Genomic DNA, 26,405 nt, shown 5'->3' with positions numbered 1-26,405 from the left:
AGATAATATTACTATTTCCTAGTGCTTCTATTTACTGCTTTATCCGGTTTTCAAAACTCTATGAAATCACAGTATATAATTAAATGTTTATACTTATAAGATAGAATAAAAATTCGTCATGTGCTGCAAAAAGTAACGCATTACTTATTTCTAATTTATATTGGACGTACAATCATATAAAAAGGATTAAGGTATGTAAAATATTTGCTATCAATATTTTGCTTAACAGAATATAGAATATTTGACATCCTAACATGTAAGTTATATATATATCATTTGTTAAGATTTCTTTCAATTTAATACGCATAACTTGTGAGAATAACTTACGTCATATATTATACGTACACATGTGTACAATAGGTAGGATTTTTCACCCCCATATGAATGTGTGCTCGAATGTTACTCTATGCACGCATAATCGCATCGCGCATGCGTGAAAACGCCGCATACGTTCCCTCCTTTCTCCTCCTTACCTCCTCCTTTTCCCCTCCCTAGATATTGCGCGTGTGTTCATTCTGTCATTGAAAAAGTCAGTCCTAGCAAGATGGCCGGCCGGACGAGTTCGGCCTTTTGTTATTGTGCCCTTGCATTTTATCTGTTTTTCCTCACCGGTTCGAATAACGGGGAAAGATTTGGTGATAAACCAAAGACCTTGCACATCTACAAGGATAACGAATCTTTACAATCAAAGAAAACTATTATTATCAATAAAAATACCTTTAACGACGACGATAATGGAGAAACGTCATACCATCAACGAACGCGCAGAAGTGACGAATCACGAAATCTAAACAATAAGCCAAATATTACCGTCAAGGTAGGTCACTCCTTTTTATCTCTCTTTCGATTTGTTTCATAAAAAAACAATTCAATTCGATATTTAGCATAGAATAATGATTGCGTCTTCTTTTCCAGTTTTTTATTTCATTCCTATCTTTCTCTCTTTCTCTTTCTCCTACTTTTCTCAACTTTAGCAGCGAGCAAGTCGTCGCCAACGGTCCACGTTTTCTTGCGTTCTTTTTCTCTCTCCCTCTCTCTCTGTCTCTTTCTCTTTCTCTCTCTCTTCTATACGATAAAGATTGTCGTATTTACGATTAATCTCCCTCGTTTGCGACAATTCTCCATCGTTATTTGCTACTTCCTGTGTTACAAGAATAGCTATAACATATATCTACATAGGGCTTCTATGTCATCGTCGTGCAGTAAAGGATAATTGACATGTTATGCACCTTCTAGAATAAATTTAATGAAACGGGTTAAAACGAGATAGCGTCATATTTCTTCTGTCCTTCTGTTATTAAAACGCGGAGGTCGATAACCGTTTAGCTTGCATAGCTTATCATTTTACAGCCCTACACGATTATTTAAATAAACATTCCTTGTTTGTAAATAGAAAAAGATCAGATTCTTCTAATTTAATTCGTAGGAATGACATCTGCTCTTTTTCCTTCGTTATTTCATCTATCTTATGTTAAAAATGACCTGTGTTTTTTTTATAATCACCGTATATTCTTGGAAAAATACGTAAGGCCAGTAATTGCTGCATCATATACTATTGTATTCTTTCGCTCATCGTATATCAGCGGAAAATGCATTGATAAAATAATATTTAATGCAATAAAATATTTCATTTTTTCCAAATGATTAAATTAGAATATAATTGATTAAAAAACTTTTCAAATATTAAGCCACATTATTTGTGCTCGATTAAATTCCTTCCATATAGACCGTCGTAGTCTGTTATCTTTTTAAAAATATTTCTTTTACTCTGCCATAACAATGGCTAGCTTGACGTGTCATGTGACAATTACTCGAGTATCAGTATGATTATATTATGAGACTTTGATTGGTAGAGACAGATAAGTATTCAAAAATATTTGTAATAACAAAGTAAATATTTCTGATATTGCAGTAATAGATAAATATATTTTAACGATTGTGAATTTTAAGACACTTTGAATGTATGCAACGATGCAAAAACATATACTTTTATAATCAATAATTTAATTACCTCGTGCATTATTAAATAAACTTATTAACTTGGGATAGCTTGTTTATATAAGACATTATTATGTTAAGTATCCAAATTTGTCTTTCTCTTTTACTTTCAAGGTTCTTTTCTTCTTCATTTTTATATCCCATGTAGATACATTATGAATCATTAAATGATTCATCCTTTTTAATCAAAAGACCTTTGAGCATCGTACCAAGATCAAACTAAATTGATTTGAGCAATTTTCTTATATTCAATTTATTTGTGTTATTCAATTATAATATATATTCATAAAAAAAGCTCCTATAAAAGAGAAATCTGTTATTTTTATTTAAAATAAATGTTCTTATCGAAGATAAATTGTCTCAGCATGATAACGAATGATTAATTGATTAGGATATTGTTAAATAGGATGATAAAGAAAAGATATATATAAGACAACGTATAAATGTTTATTTATATATTTACAGGTAAACGCATTAAATGATTCTCATCAACAATTGATGGTGCATTGGGTTAGTGAAGGATCAAATGTGATAATATGTCTAGCGAAAGATAGTACTCCTTTATTAGGGATGCGAGAAAGTAATCCCAGTGCTGTGTATATAAGTTATGATTATGGAGATACGTTTGAGAATAAGACTGAACAATTCAGAGTTTCTTATGAATACAATGCACGATATGCTACTTTAGATAAATTTACTAATCATCCAAAGAACTATCAATATGTAGGTTTTTCTATCTCTATTTAATTAATTTATATTAGAAATATTGAAGTATGACACAAAGACTAAATATAAAATATAATTTTATAATTTATAGTGCATTTTTGTGGACAGCACAAACAGCTTAATATTCATTACAAGGAATAATTGTAGAACTATTAGAAGAGTACCCGTTCCATTTCATCCGAGTGAAATTTCATATTGCGAGTCAGATCCACGCGTTGTATTAATACTGGACAAAATTGATCCTATGAGACAGGTAATACATTTTAATGTAATGTCTAAATTATTTGTCGAACATTTCTTAGCTCTTTTTAATTTTAATATTATGTTTTTTAGTTATGGTTATCAAAAGATTATGGATTTAAATGGATACCTATACAAGCATATGTAAAAGCATTTTTCTGGTCATCTCAATGCACCATATTGGTAGAACGTACAGAACCAACAGGGTCTAATACTGTCATACGAGCAAAGTATGAAGATGTATTACTTCATGGAAGAATGGAAATGCATGATTTGATATTACATGACTTGCAACCCCGATTATCTCTTTTGTCTCATCATCAAAAAGGAAATCCAACTCAGACAGAAGGGAATCATGCAGGAGACTATAATGTTGTAATCCAAAATGTTGAAGATTTTCAAATCAAGGGAGATTATATGTTTGCAACATCAAAATCTTCTAAGGTTGGTATAAATTGTTATTTATAAAGGAAATTTGTTCCATTTATATAAGCTGTATAATTTAATTGCTTTTTTCTTTCTAACAGAATGGTTCTTCGGATAATTTAGATTTATATGTCTCTTACAAAAATCAAGAATTTGTATTAGCTCAGTTTAATACTGAGTTGGATCGTAAAAATTATCATATTGCAGATGTAGCAAATAATAGAGTCTTTGTTGCAGTTGCTCACAGTGATACTATGGTAAATCTTTATATATCAGAAGTAATTAATCATGAAAAAGCTATATTTTCGTTATCATTAGAAGGAATTTTTACATTCTTCCCTAATAGTACATGGAAAGATAGTTGGATAAAGTAAGTATAAAAAGAATCATACATAGATAAAATAAGTTTATTATTAGATTCATTATATTGATGTGTCTATTTACTTATCTTTTAATATATTGTCATTCAATAGTGATGTCGCTGACGAAGCTTTTGCAGATTTGTATAGAGTAGAAGGATTACGTGGCATCTACATAGCTTCTAAAGTTAAAGGAAATCCAAAATTAGATTCGATTGGGCCAGAACATTTATCATCGTTGATTACATTCGATCATGGGACAACGTGGAATAATATCAAGCCACCTGTAGCAAATCATGAAGGATTTTACCTCCATTGCCCGCAAAAAGATTGTTCTTTGCATCTGAGTCAAAGATTTAGTCAATTGTATCCTGTTACAAGATCAGTGACGATTATGAGCTCAAAGTCTGCACCTGGGATTATAATGGCGACAGGTGTAGTAGGTACAAGTTTGAAGGGACATCTTGCACTTTACGTTTCGCGAGATGCTGGTCTTACGTGGAAACAAGTATTGAAAGATTATTATTTCTTCAATATGGGAGATCACGGTGGATTATTAGTTGCAGTTAAATATTTTAAATCGCGAGGGGAAACGAGAGATATTTCCTATTCTATCGACGAGGGAGAAACTTGGCAAACGTACGAGTTTCATGAAACAATGCTACGTGTATACGGGCTTATGACTGAGCCAGGTGAAAACACTACAGTCTTTACAATGTTTGGTTCGAACAGTAAACAACATCAATGGTTAATAATTAAAATTGATTTGAGAAACCTATTCGAAAGAAATTGTAGAGAAGATGATTTTAAATTTTGGTCACCGACGAGTACGGATCAACCAGTGGTGTCGTGCGTTTTAGGAAAAAAGGAAACGTACTTAAGAAGAGCAGCGCGAGCAAATTGTTACACTGGTGTAAATTACGATCGACCAATCAAATTGGAAATTTGTCCATGCGATGCTAATGATTATCAATGTGATTTTGGATTTATAAAAGTAGGAACTCCGTATCATTGTATACGCAATAAGTCTTTAACCGAGGTCAATCCGTATGCAGTTCCCAATACATGTAAGCCTGGAACATTTTATAAACGTACAAAAGGATATATTAAAATACCGGATGATGAATGTATCGATGGATTGGCAAGAAATTTTGAACCAGACGATATACCTTGCCCGATGAAAGAAATGCCGGAATTTTTGTTGGTCGCGCAACGAGAACAAATATCGCGAATAAATTTGGTCGATAAAACATTGGAAATATTACCAGTCTATGGTTTAAAAAATGTTATTGCTATAGAATTTGATCTTAAAAATAACTGTTTATATTGGGCAGATATCGTTAATGATACAATTGGTAGACAATGCCTGAACGATGGTTTAAGTTCCCCAGAAATTCTAGTAGAAACTGATTTGAGTTCTATAGAAGGAATGGCATTTGATTGGGTCTCTAATGTACTGTATTTTGTGGATGGTGTCAAGATGAGGATTCAAATCATTCGAACGGATTTATCGTCGATGGGAAGAATGCGAAAGACAATTTTAGGTCCTAATAATTTACAAAAACCGAGAGGCATAGCCGTCCACCCAATGATGGGATACATGTTTTGGACCGATTGGGCTCCTGGCAATGCATCTGTTTCCAGAGCTAATCTCGATGGTACAAATATCAAGCGTTTGTTTGTTAAACCAACTGTTGAATGGCCCAATGGAATTACAATTGATCATATAGCAGAGAGAATTTATTGGGTAGATGCTAGAGAAGATTATATTGGTTTTTCGGATTTTGATGGAAAGGGATTTAAGAAAATCATAGAGAGCGATGATCGTGTATCGCATCCATTTGCGGTTGCTGTTTTTAAAGACAACATGTATTGGGACGATTGGAAACAATCAATGATATTTGTGGCTGATAAAGACCATGGAGTTGGTATATCGAATATAAATGGTCAGTTGACTGGTTTAATGGATTTAAAAGTATTTGCTCACAGTGTACAAACAGGAACAAACAAATGTGCCAATATTACTTGCCCCCATATTTGCCTAGGAGCTCCCGACAACAGCCATGTTTGCTTATGTCCAGATGGAATGGTAATGACAGATGGCAAATGTATGTGTCCTAACGGTGATAAGCCATTTGCTAATTCAACATGCCCACGAGTGGCAACTACGTGCTCGGCTAATCAATTCCCTTGTCACAATGGAATATGCATACCTAAATTCTGGAAATGCGATGGTGATAACGATTGTGGGGATAATTCTGATGAAGTTCATTGTCACAGAGCTATATGTAGTCCACCTTATTTCCAATGTGATGATAATAAATGCATTCCAAAATATTGGATGTGCGATCTTGATCGAGATTGCAAGGATGGCAAAGATGAAATGGACTGCAAATACACGAATTGCACTAAATCGCAATTCAAATGTGACAATGGCCGTTGTATATCTCATAGGTGGCGGTGCGATGGCGAGTATGATTGTATGGATGCTTCAGATGAGAGAAATTGTACTAAAGAAGTTATACCAAGTGCTTGCAAATCTGATGAAATTTTATGCGAATCGGATCATACTTGCATACCAAAAACATGGAAATGTGACGGTGAGAAAGATTGCGAAGATGGTAAGGATGAGGAAGACTGTAGTACAATGGATTGCGAATCTTGGCAATTTATGTGCCGTGAACCGAAGAATGTACATAGATGTATTTACAAATCTTGGATATGCGATGGAGATAAAGATTGTTTCGATGGATCGGACGAATTAAATTGTACTAAAACGACTATTGCACCTACAATACCATCTCCAACATCATATGCAAATAATTGTATAGATTGGATGTTTACATGTAATAATAAAAAATGTGTACCATATTGGTGGAAATGCGATAGTGTTGATGATTGTGGCGATGATTCCGATGAAATGGGTTGCGGAGACATTGATATAACATCCGAGGTTCCAGAAACAACGGAACAAGTTCGTGTATGTAAAGATCATCAATTCCAATGTTTCAATGGTGATTGCATTGAGGATGCATGGGTGTGTGATGGGTCAACTGATTGTCTTGCGGGCGAAGATGAATTGCATTGCAATGTCTTGTACAACGATTGCGGAGAAGATCAATTCATGTGTCGAAGGGATGGCTCTTGCGTTCCGCTATCAAACATTTGTAACGACGTAGAAGAATGCCCTGATGGCTCTGACGAACTTGGCTGTCATCCTGTTCAGTATCCAAGTCCAGCTGCAACACCATCTTGTTACGTTGGTCTATTCCCTTGCGACGAAACACGTTGTTTCCCTCTGGCGTCTTATTGTGATGGTAATCATGATTGCTTAGACGGATTCGACGAGAGCAATTGCGATAAAAATAATTCTCGCATTTACCAAGTGCTTGTTATGAGTGTTGATGAACGTTTGATAAATTCTACTAGTCTTTTCCTTTTCTGGTGGATACCAATACCAACTAATGTAACTTTCGAATTTTTACCATCTATTGCACGAGTCGAACCAGATGCAAAGTGGAGTAATGCATCCAACTGGATCGAAGACACTGAATATTTGTTCAGTGGTCTTCAATCTTATTCACTTTACAATCTTACAGTTTATGTGAGAATAAAAGGACAAAGTACTGTCTTCCCACCAGCTAAGTACTTGACAATTATGACAGGAGAGGGTGTACCTTCAGAACCATGGAATGTAACGATTACTCAAATAACTGGCAGAACTGTTAAAGTTTCGTGGCGGGCGCCTTTGCGTCCAAATGGACCTATTACTGGATACGATTGCTTCATCTCTCCGCCTACACCACCTTTGCGATTTTCATGGCAAAAGACTTCTGGAATTATAGATACTTCATTTGAGATTTCTCAAAATTATTCATTCTGGGTTGTTGCAAAGAATAGAGAACACGAATCAAATGCTTCGAAAGTCGCTATATTAACTTTTGATGGTGCAGCAAATATTGATGAAATAGAAGATTTGAATGTAACCAAAACAACCAATCATTCTGTAACTTTAACGTGGAAGAAAGTGAAAGATGCAGATGGTTACCATATCACTCCGAGAACAAATTCATTACATCCTGCTTCGAAAACATTGATTACTATGGAAAATACAATTGAAGTTAAGAATTTAGCTCCTGGAGTTAATTATACATTTGAAGTTGCTGCAACAAAAAAGAATTACGTAGGCAAAGTAAATGTTGTAGTTGCTGCCACAAAAGGTGCGCCACTGCCATCAATAACAAAGCTTGATGCACAATTGGTTAAACCTCACGGAACAACGGTTAAACTCACATGGGATCCGCCAAAAAGTACTAGAAAAATTAAATGGCAGTATGCAATTCATTATGGTCTCAACATGCAAGAATTCTTTAGAGGTATAATATTAACAGACAATACTTTGTTTCAAAATTTCTGCATTTTCAAGAGAATAGTCCTCTCATATGAGTTAATTCATTTTAATATGATTTTATTCGTGTTTGTGTTTTTTTAGAGTATAAAAATCTTACTACAAATTTGACTGCTACAATTAAAGACTTAGAAGCTTGCGAGTCATACATTTTTGGAGTTGGCGTCAATGGAGATTACGGAGCTGGTCCCTTGAGTCAACCAGTTGCTGTTACGACTCATTTTAACGTACGAGCACCACCAAAAAGGGTTAAGGTAACATTATCAAATAAAAGCGATAGTATCATCGTATCTTGGAGTGCAAGTTGTCCTACGATCGAGGAACCGATCAGTTACACGGTAAGTTAATGTTATATAGTTATTTAATAAACTAAATAATCGTTTCTCTAATATTTATTTTTTTTCTTTAAAGATTACATTAACAGAATTGACGCTGAATAAAACAAAAATTGTAACGCCATTACCAACAAATGAGTCAGTTATGAAACACACGTTTAACAATATCAAATACGGTGGAGTATACTGTGTGGTTATTGCAACAGACGTTAAGAATGCTATACCTAGTCACCCAGTAAAGTATTATGCACCTCCAATCTTACCACCTCATCAATTAAAAGTAATGTATAAAGAAGGAAATTATTTTGTGGACTGGCTGGAGAGCCATCAACCTGAACATATGACCAAAATTACTAATTACCATTACGAGGTTTTAGTAGTGGAGGGAACACGAATAATAAATGAAACTAATGCTCAGATTTTTAAAGTTGATCAACCACCTTATGTATACAAAAATGCAAAACCAGATATAATATATACCTTTGCAGTTAGATTGGTTACAGAGGAAGGATATAAAAGTATATTGAGTGAAACTCGAAGTGTAGAGAGTCCAACAGGTAATTTTTTAAGTGATGAACATTATAAACTATACTTTCTCTTTTTCTTGTTTCTAATATTTTGTTGAATTAATAGCATGGCCAGTGATTATGAATACATCGAATATCATATCCCTCGCAATACCAATCTGTTTGCTCGTCATAGCTCTGGGCTCAGCATTAGCATATTTCGTTGTACGACATAGAAGATTGTCTAATAGTTTCACACAATTTGCTAACAGTCATTACAATACGAGACGAGGCCAAGCAACATTCCCTGGTACCACAGATGGTTTAGGTAAGTAATAGTAATATATTCAATATTTAAATATTTGTAATTATATAAATATTTCTAAATTATACGATATCCTTTTTCTTAGCAGAAGAGGAAGATAGCCCTGTGATTAGAGGCTTCTCAGACGATGAGCCATTGGTAATAGCATAAAAACGTAATATATATATATATATCTATACTATACATATATGATATACATACAATGATACATGATATACCAACGTTAGGAGAATGTGCCAAAATACTACTAATCTAATAAAATGTTGAGTCTAGGTGAAACTACAATGAAAGTCAGGAGCTTCTATAAAAGCTATACAAGTGGTTTTGAATTGATAATTTTACTAATTGAGACGTGTACTAAATGTTAAATCAATCGATTCGAAGTACATACAAAAAAAATACATTATAATACGATGATTACATACATTGTCTTATAGAAATAGAATGTTTACGTGCATCTTAAAATATCAGAAATTAGTACAGCGTAAGACGACGTTTAGTCATTGGATCCTATATTAAAATGTATATATATATTATATGAAATATAAATTTAAATATATATATATATATACACATATAATAAAATAAAATAAAAGAGAGATCAAACAAAGCAGAGATATAAGCTATAGAAGGAGAAATAACTATCATCTGGGAGTAAATTGGCGGTGAAAATTATTTGTAAATAGTAAATATTTTTTATGGAATGTGCAGATTTAAAAATATTTTAAAACTGCCATACATAATGCTGTTATACATGCTACTATGTGTAAATATAGACATATGTACATGTGTGGCCGAGTACGTATATAACATGATATTTATGTATGGATTTATATTTTAACAGATATTAAGTATTATTTAGTACGGTTTTATCTTTTATATTTTTTATTTTTATGCATGTATATTTTGTATCAAAAATATCAGATTTCTCTCTTATACAACAACATATATTTCGTAAAAATGTTAAATATATTTCTATAAATTATATCATAGAACTTAAACGTTGTCAATTTTAATAAATTACGTGCCCATCAAACTTTCTTTTAATGCAACGTTATAAAAGGTTTTATACAATCAGTGCATTACAAATGAAAATAATTCAAATTGTTGTACGTATTTCTCATTGATAAATGTACATTATATAAATTTAAAAGCATGCAAGTGATCTACGGAAAAGATAAAGTAATAAAATGATTTTATGAATATGCGGAGCTCTTTTGAACGTTTTATATATGTTTTTAGGAATAATTTTTAAATAAACTACAGCAAAAATGAACAGAATGAAAACTTTTTTAACTTTTGTATATATTCAATTTTTATAAGTTTGGTTTCTAAAAAGCATTTATTGAATTGGACTTGTTTTTATTTCAAATTCTAATTTTGTTGATAGCATATAGAGGCTTCTAAAAATGGTTGTAAATAATTATAAATGAAAGAACCACATTTAGCGAATAATTAATCAATATTTATGACCAAATTGTTTTACTTTTCTTCTAATTAAATAAATATAAACATAAGATTACTATATATAGAAATAGATTTTATTTATTAAAATACTTTGTTTACCATTTTATTTTCGTTTTAAATACGATACATTACAACTTCAAAAACCGATAATGCATTGATAAGATTATATGAATGTAAACAGAAAAAGACAGGTAATATGCACGATTTATCTTTAAGGTCGCGACATTTAAAATATTATTTGTATTTTTAATATTATTTTCCTTGGTAAAATGTAGAATTTTGAAATTATATATATTTATATTAATTGCGTGTTTAAAAATGGTATTACTGCAGTATTGTCGAAGTTTGTACTGAAAGTTCTTCGCGTATAATGCGTTATAAATACCGTTAAAAATCACTTTTTCTTTTCAATTCATTTTAATAGTATTTATTATCTTTCAGATTATATATATTGATTATTTTATTATTTCTCTCTGTATAAGAATTGAAAGATAAAGGGTAGCTATTATCACAAACGCAGCATGTCTATAATACGAAGAACTACAATATTTAAATAAATAAGATTTAAGATATAATCAATGTAGTTAGTAATGATATGTTTAAGAATCGTAGTAATCTTTTTATTTATCGATACTACGTTATATTATTATTATTAATATTAATATTATTAATATTTACTATGTTTGTTATTATATATATCAAAAGAAAAAAATGATAGCACTATACGCAGCCTTTCGACCTATTTTAAAGAAAAAGAATGACTAAACTTTACATGATGATTTATGATAGTATATATATATATATATTTGCGCGTAAATAAATAATATTAAGGTACAAAATAATTTTTCTGCAGTTCTTATTGTATATTATTTGAATTTTACGATTTGATGATTAATCGAGTTGTGAGAAGGAGGTAAGATTCAGTATGTCATTAAAAAGTAAAACACAACCCTTATTTCAATATTATACATTTTACGATAAGACTTTTATTGAATGATTATCGGTATTGTTTAAATTTGGTTATATTCAATTGATATTAAAGTACGTGTTATCAAAAATAATAATTGTTTCTCTTGTAGTAGTGAAAAAGAAAAAAAAATTAGAACTACGCATACCATTTTATTAACACATTAGATATTTAGATTCATATAAATTTAATCACATACAAATGTCATTTAATATCCATTAATAAAAACAAAATTTATAAAGTGGACTAGAAATGATCTGTGAACGAAATGTCTATGTCATAATATGCTTATATCTTACTGTACAATCGTCTAACATTTTTATTGAAAGTTTAGAATTAAATCTATAAACGAAAATCTCTCTCCCATAATTACAATTAGAAGACAACTTACAAAAGAAAATGCAATTCCTGCAATAGCACCGTACTTGTATATTTAAGTAATTATGAACATTTGAAATCCTAATCACAAACCTGCTGATACGCGTTTGGAGTTACTTGCAGATCTTTGCAATTATAATTATATTATAGTCTTACTAATATCTCTATACGTAAACGTTATTTGTACTTGGTGTATAAAACTTGTAGATATTTAAATGCAAAGAAATGCAAATAATCTTATGAAGTGACACGAATTTACGAATGAATTCTCCAAGGTATTGTAGATTATCGTCGCATAGAACACTATGTCGATGATTTTTAATATTTACGATCCAAATTTTAATTTCTTATATAGAATTTATTTTCTTCTCAAGTTAGTTGCCTTTTAAATTTTTTGTAGATATTTTGTATATTGAATATTCAATTGGTAATTTACAAGTACGGGTTTGATATATATATATATATCATACGAAAGTGTTTAATGTATTTTACAATAATATTATTCGTTTAATTTATTACCCAATAACAAAATATTAGAAGTTAGATCATAATAAATAAATTCATTTATTTTCAAAATTAAAGTGTTTCGTGAAAAATATGTGCATTCATTTCTTTACTTATATAAACCTTGGATCGTCATATATTTTGATTTTTACCACAACTTTTATTTTGGAAAGCTATTAATTAGGCAACTTTCCGTCAATGAAACTTATAAATTAGACTTATACTAACATTATATCACTTTATAAGAAGGAAATAAGACACGTTTTAAGAATGTCTTAAAAATGAATAATGTGCTGCTCTAATCGTAGTTATGTGCTTAACATCTGCATACTATTCACAGTTAACAGCAAAACTGTTTATAGGAGCAAGGCACGACTGAGTTTAAATATATCTTTTTGTTAACGTTATAATATTGTTTTTTAGTTTATAAAAGTGTAACGAATTCTAAGTAGCACTATTTCCAATTTTATCAATATTTAACATAATCAATTAAATTTCATAGTTAATTCAATATAGCAATAAGATTTCAAATTTATTAATTTTTAATACCATTACTTAGAAAAATTTGCTCTAATCGTACTTTTAAAAGTATTTCGTTCTTATTACATATGACAAAAGAATGAACAATGTATAGAAGCTTATTTTAAATATTGAATTATTACGGTTTTTATAAAGGTAATATCATTTTGTTATTATATTTCACAATTGATGTGTAACAAATTATTATGAAACATGCATGCAAGATATAATCAAAATTGCTTTAAATTTTAAGATCTTAAGCACTTTATAAAGTGTCAATGAACTCGTACTTTATGTAAAGAATACAGAAAGAAAATAACTTTTTTTGTAATAAATTGATAAATCCATAAAATTGATACTCTACATAACATGTTTTATATATTATGCATATTATAAATATATATATTATAAATATATATATTATAAATATATTTATATATATATATATTTATGTCTTTATAAAAAAAAGCAATGCACCAGTTTTATAATTTACTACAATTAAGAAAATGCAGATCTTGTTTTTTTTTTGTAATTATAAAATATGAGTGTCAAATAAGTATTTAATAAATGCTTCTAAATTTGCACTTACATAAAATAAATAAATTTGTATACTAAACTACTGGTAACTACATATTAATAATTAGTTACCAAACTCTGTAGAAGGTTTTTTATACAAGTTATAGATCATATCAAGAAGTTGCATTACTACTGCAAATAATTATTTGCTTCATGGAAAAATACTATAATTATTCCGTGTAAGATATAACAAGAATAATACGTATGTGAGCATGCATATATACGATTCATCTGTATAAAATATAGATGCTTCCGACAAATAAAAAGAAATTTGAAAATAAGAGCAACTTACTTGAAAATACGTCAAAAACCCTATGTCTTAAAGTTAATATTTAGAAAATTGTTTTTTTTTTACTAATTCCTTGTTTTAAATAGAATAATTATATGCATGCAAAGTCCCAAATTCTTTTATTGTTTCAAATGAAAAAGTGGCATTGGCCATTAAAATGTATCTAAATCGTGAACGTTCGATTGGAATTGACAATCCATACATTCGTTATTTTATTATAATAAATGTTAATATTGTTTAAGGCAGGAATAATCCACTTTTTGTCTTACAATTATCCTAAGTTTTTAATTCTATGCTTAATCGGCATAGGATGCTTTACCAAAAGCAAGATAATATATATTGAAGCATATTGTAATGTAAATAACTAGATGTTATGAAAAATAAATGAAGGACTAGGAATCTTAATGGATCCTGTTGGATTTTTGAACCTTTCGCAGTTGATCCACTTTTATCAAGAAATGCGCCATGTTTATAAAAATTTTCCAAAAGCAATTCTTTTTCTGCCCATCTATCATACAACCATTTAGATAATAGTTCTGGTTTACGTGGGACCTACGAGTTTGTTATAATGAATAAAATAAAAAATCTGTATGCGCATATACATATAATTAAATACATAATTTCTTACCACTTTACTAGGATAAACTCGATAAAACAAAACCGTTTCGCAAGGTGATCTCGAACCAGTTATAATTGTAAGTAAATCGATAGGTTTACCCTGAGGATATGCTATTGTTATATCAAGAACCCAAGTGATTTCATCTGGTGCTACTGCCGTACCTGTATGAAAAATTTATGAACTTATCGTTATCTTTTCTTTCCCATTGTATGCTTTATCACGTGCGAATAAAGTTATAGAAGTAATATAAATTTGAATAAGATATATTACTTATTTTGTTGTCTAAGTGGTCGTGTTGCGCTTCGTTATCCTCCGCTGGACCGACAGTATCAAATATTATCTGCATTGCTCCTACTCTAGGTAGAGACACATTCTCTAGGATAGGCAAGTTATTTTTCTTAGCATATTTTTGTGATGTTTCACGACGCTTACACAAGAAACCTCCTTCAGGAAACAGAACCAACCATTTTCGGTCGAGCGATATATATGATTCTATAAGATGTTTTTCCAGTTGTCTCAAGCTTTCATCTCTTCGTTTACGACCCTAATGATTTTAGTTTTTAATAAACTAATAAAATAATCATTGACAAAATGTCTTATGCAAAGAGATAAGAAACATCAATTACTTAATGTATTGAAATAAAATACAATCAGGACGTTAACTTACAGAAATGATAAAAAAGTCGCGATGTAAGATAGAAATAATGCCAAAGTTAGTGAATTTAAATATTCTATCCATAATCCACATCAAATTGGGCAATAGATTTGGTTTTGAATTAAATGTTGTCATTAAAATAGGAACATCGCCGGTACTCTGATGATTTACTATAACAAGTGTTCTTTCGCTAATAATCTTCTCTATATCGTCGCCTTGTTCTATTACTATAAAATAAATGTTTATTTGAAATAATAGCACGAGGAGATCGCTCAATTTATAGTTCTAACATTTGATATTACAATTGTATAACTTACTGTCATAACCGGCGGACCAAGTCCACATAGAAACCATGGCTAATAACCAATGAAAAAAAAGACCCTCTATACGCCAATATATTTGTGGTTGATATACTTTCACAGGATATAATAGAGTCATCCATACTATATACGTAGGTATACAATAAATATTATTTAATATTACAAAGCTTGTTCGAGCAATACCTTTTACAAATGTCACTATCTTGCTAATTATCCTGGAACAAAAGTTATTATTACAGTGACTTGTTAAATCTATCGCTAATTTTCATTTTTATTTAAGCCAGCTCATAAAACAATATGAAAATGCAAATCATTTCAAATATAAAATATATCCAATTTAATTTCTAACTATGTAAAAAAATTGGAGTATACACAAATGTAAATATATATATAGTGTTTAAGAATATTAAAATAATTCAATTAAAGTAATGAAATATAATAATGCGGAAGACAATTTTCTACTGAATGTTTATTTAAATCTCTCTCTCTTCGCTATTTTATGTTATCTAATTATGATAAAATTTAAATTACTAATTATTTATGCAATAAAAATGTATTATTTAAACCATAAAAAGAGAATTAGCATAATTTGACGATAGATTAAAACTTTAAAACAATTATATTAATATCACTATTCATTTATTTAATTAGAGTGCAATTATTTGATATTTATTTAATGATAAGAACAATTAAAAAGAGAATAGAAAGAAAGAAAAATAAATTCTAGTGCGTGAAATAATTGTAGAAACTTGAAGTCGTTTCAACAATGTGTGTGCTAAATTGAAGGTTAAGAAAACGTTTGACGAAGAAAGTTGTAATAATTATATAGATATAAAAAACAAATAATCAATAAATGTTTTATTTGCTGATATTTAATTTAATATAAATAAGGAAAGAAAGCTGTCACAAAAGATATATATTTAATTTACCTTACAATGGCAGATACGCCGGAGGATGAAGAGTCAGTCATTTTTTTTTATGACGCCACTCGCTACACGAGATCAAATATATCTCATTTACTTTTTAATCATCACCATAGTATTTCTTCAAAAAGAAATTATATAATATAAAATCATTATCTCAGATGACACATTACCATGCACAAAAATGGGCGAATTGTTTATTAGGAAGTCCAAATAGTAGATATTTTTTAAAAATTTGGTCAGTATTCGTTAGCGTTTTAAAAACTATGCGGATAAATGTAAAGATCCTTTTACCAGCTTGACTTAGATCATAAGTTTTTTAATTGAGGAAGTAACGAAAAAACTAAGAATTTCTCGGTTTTTATGTCAGCTGACAAATACGCGGCGCTTTTGCAAAAAATACACCATGTGTCACCACTTTTGCTACTTTGAATACGTATTCCATTATCGGATATGATATAAAATAATTGTTATTAGTTTTTAATGACAGTAGATAAAGTTTAATAATACAGTTTGCTTTTAGCATATCGCAGAGATAAAATTGTATTCCAAGTCATATAAGAAGTTACAAAAATATTATAATACTACGTAATTCTCTCAGTTTCCATCGGAGGTAACATTTTCTAATAGTTTTAAGTGTTTCAACTTTTCTTGTTTACAGATTGGTCCTCTCAATTTCTACCGAGCGATTCCATTTTCGTATTCCACCAATAAGATTCATTAAACTCTACCTTTATATTATTCATTTTAACCAATCGGAATAGTAGTCTCAACAGTATAACCAATAAGAGATATAGAAGAAGGTTTATTGGCGGACCAATCATAGATGAGAAGAGATAGATCAAATAATTCTATATTATTTCAAAATTTTGATAGCGCACAAGTACTTACATTATTATCTACTACTATAATTAATCAAATTCACTGCAAGATATATTTATGTAGTTATTCCGAATACGTTGTAATAATATTACGGTTCTTTAAGGTAAACGTTTATTAAATGTTTCGTAAGAAGTTGTGACAGTTTCTTTTAATACACGTTAGTCTATATTATTATTATTTTTACACATAATTTTGTCATATTTACATTTGTAATTGTCTTTTTAGGGTAAATTGCTGAAATATTCTATGGTTCTAAGGTTGTATTATTTTGCTAGAAGATCGTCTAATTCCAGTAGCTATTTTATTGCCCATAATCGAGTAGATTTCGGACTTGTTGCATCCTTGAGATCATATAAAATATGCATAAGCGATGATTCAAGTATTTTCTGTATGTGTGTCTAAAGACAGCGATCTTCAGAGATTTTCAAACTTTTACTTTGGTATACATTTATAAGAGTTAAGACTTTACTTGTTGTTAACATTTTAATAGTAACTATTTATATTAAGATAGTAATTATTCCTATTACGATTTATTCTAATGTTTACTTCGTTTTTCTTTACGTTCGTGTCCATAACCATGATCGTAGTGATGAGGATGGTTGTATCCATACGGCCCGTGTCCATAACCATGAGCATAACCATGGCCACCATGTGCGTGGTCATCGTGTCCGTGGCCACCATGACCATGGCTACCATAGCCATGACCACCAAAGCCGTAGCCACCTCCATGGCCATACCCGTGACCACCATAGCCATAACCACCGTAGCCATGACCTCCGTAGCCATGACCACCGTAGCCATGACCACCGTAGCCATGTCCTAGACCGAAGTCATGACCAAATCCATGACCATAACCGTGGCCGCCAAAGCCATGACCAAAATGCGCGTGACCATGTAACCCTGGATAGAAAGGACCGGCCGGAAAACCTCTACCATATAATGGATACGGTGGGGGTACCGGAAACGGAACTGGTACTGGTATCGGTATTCCTTGTTTTACAGGTACCGGATAAGGGTGATGAACTGGTACTGCTACAGGATGTTTCACCGGTATTGGCACAGGGTGTTCCACGGGGACTGGAATTGCCTATGAAATGAATTTTATGATTTCTACATCGTGTAAGGCTCTAAACTTTTCAACCCTCTTTATGTTAGTCCCGTAAATTTTGCTCTCCCCTTGTTAGTTATAACTTTTAATCATTACCTGTGGAACTGGAACTGGCACAGGTACTGGTTTGTGAATAATTTTCTCGACTGGTACCGGAATCACTTTTTCTATCGGGATATGGTATGGCTTCTCTATGTATACTGGTTCAGGAACCGGAACTGGTTTTTCCAAAACTACATGTTTCGTTATATATACGGGAAGTGTCTTCACTAATGGTCCATGGCCGTTACCAGATGGTAAAGCGAAACCGCCTTTTCCGTAACTTCCAAATCCATTCCATCTTTCAGAAGATATTTATTCCGTGTTAAATAATAATATTAATAATAATACAATATATATATATTTGATTAGATTAACGTGATTACCCTCCATGGTGTAAATTGATATTTCCGAATTTAATATTTTTCCATGGATTATGATGATCTGCCCATGGTTGTCCATATCCATAAGAATGCGGATTTGGTATACCAATCCATCCGTCGCTACCACCCAAGATACCTCGTTTCCTCTGCTTCGTTTCTTCCGGAGATTCTTCCGTAAAAACGGAACCGCACAGAATTGTCAGGACTAACTATAAGGTTAATAATTGATGTTAATAATAATTCAACATTTGTGCGTATTACAATAATCTAATCATCCTTCTCTTTATTTTTGGTTTAAGGGTTGTCTTACCAAAATCTTCAACATTGTTCATTCGTCGAGGTGCAACTGCTCAGAAGGTCTAGGTGTCGGTAGGCTTTTATATTTCCAGATCAGCGATTAATAGTTCGATTAATCCGGATCAGAGTCAAGATCGAGTTCCCGTCTTTGACCGGACCGGGAACTCGATGCTGTTGGTTGACAATTCTAGCATTTCCGGAGAGGAAAGTGGTCGGATCCATACTGATTCCTGTTAAAGGACATTTCGAGAACAACATACCGACGTATAATGATACTTGACTATGTTTTATACACAAAATAACACAAAGAAAACATTTTGGATTATATTTTTAGTTGAATTTATAAAAAAATCTGTAAATACGCGCTAATTTAATGCCGTTTTAAACGTTAAAAAAGTTGTTCGTTTAGATAATACATTTAAGCTTTTTCTAACGCAAGATACAATTCATGTTTCAATTAAATCAAAAATATTTCTAATTGATGATTTATTATAATAGCATATCAATGTACTTTGACTTATATATTCATAACAAATATTCTTTACTTTTTAATTGATTAACACTACTACTTTGTTTTTAATTATTCTTGGTTTTGTTTTTTCCCCATTAACAAGAAGAAGTAGTTGTTAGAGTGCTTCCGTATCGACCACGTCCATGGAAGCGGACTTTCCTAACTTTCATTTTCTAACGTTCAAACTACTTCTAATGCCAGTCGTTACTGCTCATTCATTATTCATTACTGAATAATCGTTTGCTCATTGGAACATATAACACACCTTTGTTAAAATTCTGATTGTTAGATCTTAATTAAATGTTGCGTCAAAGACAATAAACACGAATATAAAATATTCGTCTAAGATCGATAAATTGTATTTTGGCATTGATGCATTTATCGCTTTGTCATTTTTTTGTTTTCCGTGTTACAACAACAACAACAATAATAACAGGAAATGTTCATCGAGTTTTCTACATTAATTTACATTTTTCTAAGGTATTCTCGTGATGTAGATCATAAATCGTTTGGCTCATAATTGATTGCAGGTAGGCACGTTCTTCCATCACTTTCTCTGATGACAGAGTACGGAACAACGAATTGAATCATCTTGTATGTATGTCATTATCGTTCGATCTCTAACACCTAATGCAATCCAGTGCGCGACAATATCGGATTACGTGTCTAATGTTTCTTTCTCTTTCAGAATCGCTACCATTCACGTATGAAAGAAAAGCGGAGTAGACCGTTATTTGGCTCTCGCCCAGGATAGGTAGCAGCGAAAGTTTATCGAATCTACGATCGATATGACAATGAGGTCCACGAAAACGACATGTACTCTTCTTCCTGTAACTATTTGTCGCGTAGCGACGCTCTATAAATACTTATGGGGGTCACAATATCGAAGCAAACACAGTTTTTCTTCGGCGTTGGTGCTGGTAACTAGGTGTTAGCGATTACTGCTGGAAATCATGAAGTTTATATATTATACATTGGTACGAAATAGTGTACTATTCTTGTGATCCTCTTTGATAAAGTTTGTCAATGCATTTATACGTTGCAATTTACAAAACGAATCAAACTGCATTTATTTTAATCAACTCTGGAGTATGTATAAATTTGTATTACAAATATTTATATTCCATCTACAGGAAATATCAGTGCTCTTAACTGCGGGAATGGCTATAACCGTTGAGAAACGAGATAGTAACAGCCCGGGGGTGTCGAAGAAACATAATAAAAGAGGACTCGTCGGTCTAGGATATGGCTTCCAACATGATCATCCGGAACAAGGAGGACAAATTTATGGTCCTCCAGAACCGGCGCCCATTTATGAAGAACCACATCCAGATAATTTACATCACGTACATGGACATTTTGAACCAGCACCGGCATTGCAATCAGCACCATTTTTGTCACATCCCGTTGGTCAGTATAAATTCGATATTGAGTCATTTCGTTAATTAAGTTGATCATTTGATTATTTGTTTTCGTCTTAGGAGCCGCTCTACCAGTTCCAGTTCCAGCTTTGCCACCTCCTGTTCCGGTTCCTGTAACGAAGACGGTAGCAGTGCCAGTACCAGTGCCAGTTCAGGTGGATCGTGCTGTTGCAGTACCAGTGGCTGTTCCAGTCCCAAAACCATATCCTGTCCATGTTGAAAAAATCGTGCATGTAGATCGTCCAATACCGATCCCAGTCGAAAAGACAATTCACGTTCCAGTCGATAGACCAGTCGCAGTTCCGGTTCCAGTTCCAAAACCTTATCCAGTGGCTTATGAAAAGTTGGTTCATGTAGATCGACCTTATCCGGTTCATGTGGCGGTACCGTATCAAGTTCCCAAACCGTATCCCGTACCTGTTGCAGTGCATGCACGTTACAAATGGCACGGTTGGTAATTTTTCAAAAACGGCTACCTTTATTTTTCTACCTCTTCCGTTTTCCCTACATTCACAATGTCCCAATATCGGTTTTAATTTTTTCTTTAAAAAAAAATAAGATTCGATGTTTATTTGATTTTTTAAAGTTATCCGCTTTGTTCGTTATTATGTTAGAAAAATATTATTTATGCATATAATAAATGATAGTACATGATTATCTTTTATACGTTGAAAATTGCGTTACTAAAAATGTGTTCTGTTTTCTTTTCTTTTTTTGATGTACATAAGGACACGCATCCTTACCATTTATGCGTAAGAAAAGTTACGTTTTCAACTTATGATATTGAAAACTTTGGAACTTGAGTTGTTTTTATTTATAAAGACATGAAAGTAGGCGTCGAAACGAATTGACTACGTTTTAAAGTGTCCTGTAAAGTTCCAAGGTGCATTCTGTATAAGGAAGATCTTCTATCGAACGAGTTACGTAGAACATAAATGGGCCAATGAGATGGCATAGCGTGTCCATCAAAACCTATGTGCCCCTCTTTCTTACACCTCGAACAAAGCTCGGAAAGAGTTACTTCGTGGGAAATATCACACCTAACTGAGCTTTTACGATAGACATGAATCGTATCGAAGGAAACAAGTCGAAAGGTTGGCCTTTTTACATAGCAATTCTCATGCATTCTTTACCGTCACAGCTGCAACCATTTAAAGAACAGGACGAACAAGATCTAATCGATGATCAATAATATCGTAGGCCAATGCTCAGGACGCGAAGAGATTTTTCTTTTTACAACGTTACAATCACTTCCGATCGGATCTTAATTTACATGATTCCAAATTATAGTACGACGCAGTTATTAATTTTTTTATAGGAGATCATTTGATCGTCGAGTTGATCTAGTCCTGTATTAAGAACAATGTTTAAGCTAAATAACTGAACTTTTTATTTACGCAATAATATTTTTCGCGCTAAGTTTATAATTTTTCATCTATTCTTAGATCACAAGAGTAAGAGAGTCAACGATATTATAAAACAGTAATAATATTGTAATAATTTGCTCCTCGAGTATGTACTATAGTGGTAGGTACCTCTAGGTGGCTCATATTTAATTAATACTTCAGCACCACGCGCTCGATAGGCGTTAAACTTGACACCAAAGACCGATATGGTGCCCGGAGTGACTTAAAGAAGACAGACACATATGCCATTTGTATTAACAAATTTTATATAATATCATAAAATATTTTTTTTAATTGAAATAATTCTTATCTTTGATAGTTTTTTTAATGATGACCATGAAAAAAATAATTCTACAGAAGATGAGAGATATTAAATTGAACGAAATGTTTTTTTTTCTTCAATTAGAGATCTCTTATTTGAATGACTTTGTAACAATTATACTACTAAAATATTACTCTTTCATTCGAGATCGTTTGCCCTTGTTATTTGTTATTTTTCATAAATGGCATTGCGCAGTTGCAACATTACCATCATAAACGAAAGACTTCGTTGGTGAGGTGATGGCGAAGAGGAAGAGGAAAGAAGTACGCGCCGACGCCGATTCCCTCTAAACAACATCGGACTTTTTTGCAGCAGCAGCAGTTTCTTACAAGAAGTTCTAGAGAATCAAACGATCAGGACGAATAGCGAGATCGTCTAACAAAGTACAAACGACTATTGAATCATTAGATTTGTTCTATCATAATTATATTTAGGCACATCTTTTATTTTAAATTCAAGATTTTTGTTTACCTTTATTTGACTTTTTCATCGTAATAAAAATCCTAATCGGCAAATTGTAATTTTTATAGAGGTCCTAAATGGAGCTTATAAAGAAACTTGGTATCGGCGGTGGTGTACTTTTTTTTTTAGGCATTACCTTCGGTTGGATGGGCTTTCCTGCTCTTCTCAAGTCGCAAATTAAAAAGGTCAGATTTTACGAGATAAATTAATATAAATGCATAAGTTTCTAATATTATTATATGCATCGTAACCGATTTTAATTTTTTCGATGTAAAAAGAGAACCTTTCACCTCTCATTATGTTTGTAATTACACAATGACTGCTTAATTCTTCGAAAAGATAGATACGGCACAGGTTAAATCCTTGATCTCTATTGTCAGCTGTAATTTTTTTATTACATACCTGTTGTATCATATCCGTAAATGCGAGTCTCTGATTAAAGAGAATCATCAACTAGAAGCCTATTATTATTATAATATATACCTTGATAAAAATTGTCACACTGCAACATGAACACAATGATGAATATATTTAATATATATTACAAAGATCTTTTTATAGTGAAAACATAAAATTTCTCTTTTTATTTTTACGTAACGTAAGATCATTGAATATTCTTTAACTACATTGTGTGATTTTTAGGCGATAGCCCTAAAAAAGAATTCCGAAATGAGAGAAATGTGGTCGCAGTTTCCATTACCACTCGATTTCAAGATCTATCTTTTTAACGTAACGAATCCAAAGGAAATCGCACAAGGAGAGAAGCCTATTGTTAAAGAAGTGGGGCCATTTTTTTACGAGTGAGTTGAACAACCAACATCGCGACGAAAAGAAACTTATCCTCGCGTATTTATTTTGAAATCGTAAACAATATATTGCAGCGAGTACAAAGAAAAAGTTGATCTAGTGGATAGAGAAGAGGATGATTCGCTCGAGTACAGTCTAAAAGCTACTTGGTTTTTCAATCCTTCGAGGAGTAACGGCTTAACAGGCGAAGAGGAACTCGTGCTTCCGCATCTTTTAATTTTGGCAATGGTGGTGACCACTATGAGAGAAAAACCTGCCGCTATTGGAATTCTTAGTGAGTTATCGAAATAATAAATGAAGTCTTTCTAAATTCATTCGTACCCATAGTCCCAAGATACCATTGATCGATCATTCTTTTATTTCGACCAAGTTTTAAGGTCATCGACGACTATAACGCGTCACTATCGGGGCTGTGAAACTTATAAAGAGGAAGAAATTATTTATTCTACTCGATAGCGCGAAAGGTGTCGTTTTCCTAGGCGGCGTGATTCATTTTTATCAACTATACCACCAGAACCATCATGTATATATATATATATATATATTTTTTATTTAGATAAAGCGGTGGACAGCATCTTTAAAAAACCCGATTCGGTCTTTGTAAGAGTGAAAGCTAGAGAAATACTTTTCGATGGTTTACCCGTGGACTGTTCGGTGAAAGATTTCGCGGGCTCGGCTGTGTGTAGTATTTTGAAATCCGAAGGCAAAGATTTAATGAACGATGGAAATGATCATTATAGATTTGCTATATTTGGTGCAGTACGTATACAGTTTTTATGTTCTGGACTTTTTTTTTATTCGCATTTACTTTAAATAATTGTCTTAATTTTGTGTTTTGTTTTTTGTATTTAAGAAAAATGGAACGGTCATGCCCGAAAGATTGCGCGTATTACGTGGTATTAAAAATTATAAAGATGTCGGCCGCGTATTAGAATTTGATCAAAAACCAGCGTTGACCATTTGGACCGAAGATCACTGCAACGAGTTCAACGGTACAGATTCGACCATTTTTCCACCTCTTATGACAAAGGAAGACGACATCGTTTCCTTCTCCCCGGATATTTGTCGTAGTTTGGGTGCTCGTTTCTCGCACGAAACTAAAGTTAAAGGTAATACTTTGTCGAAAATTTTGTATATAATAATAAATAAGATTGTGCGTGTTTTCTTGATAAAAATTATAATACTTCAGGTGTCAATACTTTCCATTACACCGCGGATCTTGGAGACATGAGCACGAATCCTCGCGAAAAATGCTTTTGTCCTGCGCCAGATAATTGTCTATCGAAGAATTTATTCGATTTAACAAAGTGCGTGGGTGCACCATTGATTGCCTCTTTACCGCACTTTTATTTAGCCGATGAAAAATATATTCGGGACGTGGAAGGACTACATCCGAATCAGGTAAAAGAAACGAAGAACGCAAGAAAATCAAGAATATTGTTTTTTATATGCATTTATATGTAGGAGGAACACGACATTAGTATGGATTTTGAACCAATGACGGCTACACCCATAAGTGCACATAAAAGATTACAATTTAACATACAACTGCGACCCGTTGAAAAATTCAAACTAATGAAGAACTTTCCAGAAGTTTTGTTTCCTTTATTTTGGGTTGAAGAAGGTATCCTCCTCGATGATCAATTTGTGAAGAAAGTTAAAGTCGTTTTTACAGCAATCTCTGTTGTGGGGTAAGCATTTACGCGTTTTAATCTTTAGCGATACAACATACTACTTGATTATTCATCCAAAACCATATCCAATTGATACGACACAAATGAATTTCAGATTTATGAAATGGTTGATGGTTCTCGGAGGAATTGGTTTGGGTGGAACAGCGGCTGGTATGCATTTCAAACGTAAAAACACTGAAAACAAATTGGATATAACTAAGGTAACGCCTCAAAGTGATAGCAGGAAGGATAGTAGTAACGAGAAAAAATGGCAGACGATGAATATCAGCACCATACAGGCGGCAACTGTTCCATCGAGTTTGGATCGATATTAATATTTATTTTTCTCATTTTTATTCATCTTTTCCTAATTTCAATAAATTAACAGACGAATTTGATAATGTTATCGTTGTCAAGAATTCGTTCAAATCTTGAATAATGTTTCAGTCTGTATGTAAGATAAGGGCGATTTGAAAACCCTTTTAAAAAAGGAGCGTTCGCGAGTGAAGTATTTTTTAATTAATAATCCTTAGTCTTAATATCAATTTATGTAC

General features: G+C 32.1%; 5 protein-coding genes across 7 annotated transcripts; 3 read left to right on the top strand and 2 right to left on the bottom strand.

The window, feature by feature from the left end:
• The first annotated feature begins 517 nt into the window (after positions 1-517).
• Positions 518-10,599, top strand: LOC122525151 (sortilin-related receptor-like). 2 transcript variants are annotated; one of them, XM_043647802.1, is made up of 10 exons: positions 518-817; positions 2,464-2,721; positions 2,816-2,977; positions 3,058-3,408; positions 3,492-3,760; positions 3,864-8,125; positions 8,242-8,495; positions 8,569-9,049; positions 9,126-9,326; positions 9,412-10,599. In XM_043647802.1, the coding sequence occupies exons 1-10, from the start codon at positions 545-547 to the stop codon at positions 9,471-9,473; spliced, it is 6,573 nt and encodes a 2,190-aa protein (XP_043503737.1). In that variant the 5' UTR covers positions 518-544; the 3' UTR covers positions 9,474-10,599. The 2 variants fall into 2 exon arrangements, with proteins under 2 accessions (XP_043503737.1, XP_043503736.1); XM_043647801.1 differs by having other exon boundaries at positions 9,409-10,599.
• Positions 10,600-14,119: 3,520 nt separating this feature from the next.
• LOC122525150 (acyl-CoA:lysophosphatidylglycerol acyltransferase 1-like) lies at positions 14,120-17,163 on the bottom strand. The gene is made up of 6 exons (XM_043647800.1): positions 16,547-17,163; positions 15,615-15,832; positions 15,310-15,524; positions 14,913-15,186; positions 14,652-14,803; positions 14,120-14,575 (listed from the first exon to the last, which is right to left on the bottom strand). The coding sequence occupies exons 1-6, from the start codon at positions 16,585-16,587 to the stop codon at positions 14,339-14,341; spliced, it is 1,137 nt and encodes a 378-aa protein (XP_043503735.1). The 5' UTR covers positions 16,588-17,163; the 3' UTR covers positions 14,120-14,338.
• A 794-nt stretch (positions 17,164-17,957) lies between these two features.
• LOC122525005 (chorion protein S38-like) lies at positions 17,958-19,277 on the bottom strand. The gene is made up of 4 exons (XM_043647536.1): positions 19,263-19,277; positions 18,956-19,161; positions 18,627-18,870; positions 17,958-18,509 (listed from the first exon to the last, which is right to left on the bottom strand). The coding sequence occupies exons 1-4, from the start codon at positions 19,275-19,277 to the stop codon at positions 17,958-17,960; spliced, it is 1,017 nt and encodes a 338-aa protein (XP_043503471.1).
• LOC122525149 (SH3 domain-containing protein C23A1.17-like) lies at positions 19,078-21,851 on the top strand. Its single transcript, XM_043647799.1, has 6 exons — positions 19,078-19,168; positions 19,252-19,321; positions 20,291-20,354; positions 20,449-20,737; positions 20,894-21,170; positions 21,242-21,851. The coding sequence occupies exons 4-6, from the start codon at positions 20,714-20,716 to the stop codon at positions 21,637-21,639; spliced, it is 699 nt and encodes a 232-aa protein (XP_043503734.1). The 5' UTR covers positions 19,078-19,168; positions 19,252-19,321; positions 20,291-20,354; positions 20,449-20,713; the 3' UTR covers positions 21,640-21,851.
• Positions 21,852-23,150: 1,299 nt separating this feature from the next.
• Positions 23,151-26,228, top strand: LOC122525145 (sensory neuron membrane protein 1). 2 transcript variants are annotated; one of them, XM_043647792.1, is made up of 9 exons: positions 23,151-23,292; positions 23,440-23,556; positions 24,014-24,171; positions 24,253-24,452; positions 24,735-24,937; positions 25,032-25,287; positions 25,368-25,579; positions 25,643-25,869; positions 25,967-26,228. In XM_043647792.1, the coding sequence occupies exons 2-9, from the start codon at positions 23,449-23,451 to the stop codon at positions 26,184-26,186; spliced, it is 1,584 nt and encodes a 527-aa protein (XP_043503727.1). In that variant the 5' UTR covers positions 23,151-23,292; positions 23,440-23,448; the 3' UTR covers positions 26,187-26,228. The 2 variants fall into 2 exon arrangements, with proteins under 2 accessions (XP_043503727.1, XP_043503728.1); XM_043647793.1 differs by having other exon boundaries at positions 23,151-23,556.
• The last annotated feature ends 177 nt before the right edge of the window (positions 26,229-26,405 follow it).

This window comes from Polistes fuscatus, unplaced genomic scaffold (genome assembly GCF_010416935.1).
Source record: "Polistes fuscatus isolate 324 unplaced genomic scaffold, CU_Pfus_HIC Scaffold8, whole genome shotgun sequence".
NCBI lineage: Eukaryota > Metazoa > Arthropoda > Insecta > Hymenoptera > Vespidae > Polistes > Polistes fuscatus.
The sequence above is the reverse complement of the archived record's forward strand: the minus strand, read 5'-3'. Positions and strand labels throughout refer to the sequence as shown.